General features: G+C 51.8%; 1 protein-coding gene across 1 annotated transcript in view; it reads right to left on the reverse strand.

The window, feature by feature from the left end:
• Nudt3 (nudix hydrolase 3) overlaps positions 1–4,425 on the reverse strand; it is a 45,889-nt gene that overhangs the window by 3,276 nt on the left and 38,188 nt on the right. The window contains exons 3-4 of the mRNA XM_021220963.2: positions 3,194–3,238; positions 1,963–2,047 (exon numbers count right to left, since the gene is read on the reverse strand). Coding sequence (XP_021076622.1) covers positions 1,963–2,047; positions 3,194–3,238 — 130 coding nt within the window. The remainder of the gene's footprint in view (positions 1–1,962; positions 2,048–3,193; positions 3,239–4,425) is intronic.

A 4,425-nucleotide genomic window follows, 5' to 3' on the forward strand; every position in this document is an offset into this window, starting at 1 on the left:
AACTCACTCTGTAGACCAGGCTGGCCTCGAACTCAGAAATCCGCCTGCCTCTGCCTCCCGAGTGCTGGGATTAAAGGCGTGCGCCACCACGCCTGGCGCAGTCAGTGTTCTTAACCGCTGAGCCATCTCTCCAGCCCCAGATTTCTGTATTATAACTGGGCTCAGCTACCAGCCACATGGTGGTCCACAACTCTTCCAACTCTGGTTCCAGGGCATCTCTTCTAGTTCTGTGGGCACTGAGCATGTCCCTGGTACACAGACAGACAGACAGACAGACAGACAGACACACACACACACACACACACACACGCACAGCATCCACACAAAGGAGGGAACTGACCTAATAGCTAGGTCCCAGGCCATGTATTAGGGTTCACTGCTGGCATGTAACCATTTCATGCCATGGGCATTAACAGCTCGCAGTCTCAGTAATTAGAAATGACGACATGATTTAATCCGCACCGATCTCCACATATATGTCCATTATAGACAGGCTGTACCTTATGTTTGGTGGGCAAATATTCTAGCACCAGGCTAAATTCTCAGCCCCTAAGAAAAGACCCTTAACCCTGCTGTTGTCTTTAACTCCAGCAGAGCATGCGGCACAGGACAGCCCAGGAAGCGTGGGCCTCTGCCGCCTGAGAAGAGAGCCCAGGATGTATCAGCAGCTCAGAGAAGAAAGAGTGCTCCCTGGCCTAACTTCCCCTCAGTGGCAGATGGGGTGAGCCACCTCATTCACTGTCCACCTCAGGCTCTAAGGAAGCTCTAAGGGCACACTCCGTCTCTCTAGCCACTTCCCACGCTACAGCACACAGCATGAAGGTGGCTAACACTTCAAAAGACGAACGAACGCACCTTTGCTCGCCGGTGATTTACATGTAAGACCCAGGCTTTCACAGGGAGTACTGGGAGCTATGTGGATGGAGGAGGCTTGGCAGGGATGTCAAGAGTGACCCCCCTCAGGCTATGTACATACAAGAGGAGGTCGCAGGCTCCTCCTTCCTGTGCTTTAGATGCCTTCGATGGAGTTAGCACTGAATAACAGTGACAAGCGAGGAAAAGCCTTGTGGACTAACAAGCAAGGTGCCTTAAAAACTGTGTGGATGGGCTGGAGAGATGGCACAGTGGTTAAGAGCACTGACTGCTCTCCCAGAGGTCCTGAGTTCAATTCCCAGCAACCACATGGTGGCTCACAACCATCTGTAATGGGATCTGACGCCCTCTTCTGGTGTGTCTGAAGACAGTAACAGTGTACTCATATAAATAGAACAAATCTTTAAAAAAAACAAAACAAAACAAAACAACTGTGTGGGCCTGGAGAAATGGCTCAGAGGTTAAGAGCCTCAGGTCACACATGCAGGCAAAGCAACAATGCACATATAATTAAGGAAGCAAAGCCAACGGCACTCTGGCTGTGGTTCCCACTCTGGCTGTGGTTCCGGCAAGGTGGAGTTGCAGGGACAGCTATAAAGCACACCACCTTGGTCTCCTTCTCAGACCCTGCACATCTTGACTTATGTTTTGATATATTTTTTTTTTAATTTTTACTTTTTTGTTTCTCTGAGACAGGGTTTCTCTGTGTAGCCCTGGCTGTTCTGGAACTCAGAAATCCACCTGCATCTGCCTCCCAAGTGCTGGGATTAAAGGAGTGCGCCACCACTGCCCAGCTGAAAATATTTTGTGGAGCTAGAGACAGAATCCAGGGCCTACACAATCTAAGCCTGCCCCCTGCCTCTGCCCTGCCCAGCCCAGCCCGGCCCAGCCCAGCTGTGTGCATGGGAGCTGTAAGACAGGAGCCTGCATCTGCTCAGGAGGTGTAGCAGGAGAGCCCTTTTGGGGAGACCCAGTTTTATTTTAGAGACATTTCTAATTGTTCGGGGACACGTTTCCACCTGTTGCCCCTACTCTGAAGACACCTGAAATGCTCATGTCCTCAGTTTCCCGAGTCCTGTGCTAACTCACCGATGTTCACCGAGTCCTCCCAGTCTTCCAGCACCTCCGTGACGATGAGCACGTACACATAGGTCCTGTGCTTCCTCTCCTGGTTCTGGAGGACACAGAGAGCACAAAGAGAGGCGCTCCTTAGTGGGCCGAGACGCTTAGAGAAGCACTGCTGTCCACTGTCCAGACAGCCGGGTATACGAGGGAGGCCCTCTGCTTTTGCTGTTCTGTTTAAAGAGGGCTCTACTAGAAAGACGGCGCACTTTGGATGAATTTCCTTTTTTAAATACGGGTTTTTGGGTGTGTACGGCTAGAAGAAGGTGTTCAATCCTCTGGAGCAGCAGTTAGAGGTAGGGTTAGCCACCAAACAGGAGTGCTGAAGACTGAACGCAGGTTCTCTGGAAACAGCAAATGCTTCCCCACCCCAGGAGACAGGGTCTCACTATGGAGTCCTGGCTGTCCTGGAAATTGCTATGTGGACCAGGCTGCCCTTGAACTCATGGAGATCCTCCTGACTCTGCCTCTCGGGGGCACTGGGATTAAAGGTACATGCCACCACGCCCAGCACTCTCAATGGCTGACCATCTGTCAAGCTCGAGTCCACTCCTCAGGCCCAAGCTTTACCCTCTCCTCTCTTCCTTCCTTCCGTCTTCCCTGACTACAGATGCTCAGGGATGGAAGCTGGGACTTGGGGAAAAGGGAGTGCATAGAATGCGGGTGTGCAGGGTTAATGAGTTGAGTGAGGCCTGCATCCTCCCTCCCAACTGACCAGCCCCTCGCTGCTTCCACTTCAACCAGCCTGTCCTGTCTCTTCTCATCTCACTTGGAAGAGCAGGAGGGATGAGCAGCCGGAGGGAAGCACTACACCTTACATGCTTGGGGCCTGGGTCAGCTCCAGACCCATGGGAAAACAAGCTAAGCACAGAGGGTAAGCCTGCAACCACTAGGGAGGTGGAAGCAGGGGGATTGCTGGGACTCAAGCTAGACTATCTAATGAGCTCCAGGCCAGTGAGAGGCCCTTCTCAAAATCCAAAGTAGGCAGGCAGCTCCTAAGGAATGACATATGAAGTTGTTCTCAAGTCTCCAGACATGCACATACAGGTACCCACACAAACACAAACAGTAAGGAAAAGCAGAGGAAGCTAGTCCGCTCTGCTGCCTGCCCTGACCCTCAGTGAGGCCTGAGGCCCCTTCCAAGGACAGGGAAGCATGGCTATTATGATTTTCAGAAAAAAGGTGTTAGCAGGCTCACCTCAAAAATTCCAACCAGTCTTCCCAGTGTCCCTTTCACTCCAGCCTGAAAGAGGGAGAGAGAAGAATAAACACAGGCTATCAAGTCACTCAGAGTCTCTGTAGTCTTGTAAATAAGGCTGAGGCTGCTGGAGACCTGGCTCAGTGGCTAGGAGCACTTCTGCTTTTCCAGAGGACCTGCATCTGGAGCCCGGCACCCATGTCAGGCGACTCACAACTGTCTGCAACTCCAGCAGGTCTAACACCCTCTCCTGGGCTCCACGGCACCTCCTCCAACACACAAAACACAACAAACATTGTGAGTATGCAGCTCGGGAGGACTCAGGTCTGTGAGGTCATGCACACAGGTCTGTGAGCTCACACACCTAACTGTGCAGCTCGGGAGGACACGGGTCTGTGAGCTCACACACCTAACTGTGCAGCTCGGGAGGACTCAGGTNGCTCACACACCTAACTGTGCAGCTCGGGAGGACACGGGTCTGTGAGCTCACACACCTAACTGTGCAGCTCGGGAGGACTCAGGTCTGTGAGCTCATGCACACCTAACTGTGCAGCTCGGGAGGACACGGGTCTGTGAGCTCACACACCTAACTGTGCAGCTCGTGAGGACACGGGTCTGTGAGCTCACACACCTAACTGTGCAGCTCGGGAGGACTCGGGTCTGTGAGCTCATGCACATCTGGATTTCCTGTGTATCACACCTGGAGTGGTCACACCAAGACATGCTGGAGGAGAGTCCTTTCACAGCCTTCTTACTACTGAAAAGCTTGCCACACAACAAGGTGACGCTTGAGGGCCAATAAAGCTACAGCAAAATCCTTGTCTTAATTCATCGGCTTGCCCATGTCAGGAGCAGCCATCAGAGCTCAGGGCTCTTTTCATCCCTGTTACGCTAGGTTACTTTGGTTTTCAAACTTTTCCACCCTCTTTAAAGTTACTTATTTATTTAAAAAATTTAATTTATGTGTACATGGTGTGTGTGTGTGCAGCCAGGGATGCAGGAAGAGGACAGGAACATCATGAAGTCATGAGCCACACAACATGGGTGCTGGGAACCAAGTTCAGGCCGTCTGGAAGGGCGTGTACTCAACTGCTGAGCCAGCTTTCCAGGCTAAAACTTTTAAGCAAGAGTCAAAGAAACTGATATAAAAGACTGGATTCCAACCTGGTGGTGGTCCTACACACCTTTAACCCCAGAACTTGGGAGGCAGAGGCAGGCAGATTTCTGAGTTC

Source organism: Mus pahari, chromosome 21 (genome assembly GCF_900095145.1).
Source record: "Mus pahari chromosome 21, PAHARI_EIJ_v1.1, whole genome shotgun sequence".
NCBI lineage: Eukaryota > Metazoa > Chordata > Mammalia > Rodentia > Muridae > Mus > Mus pahari.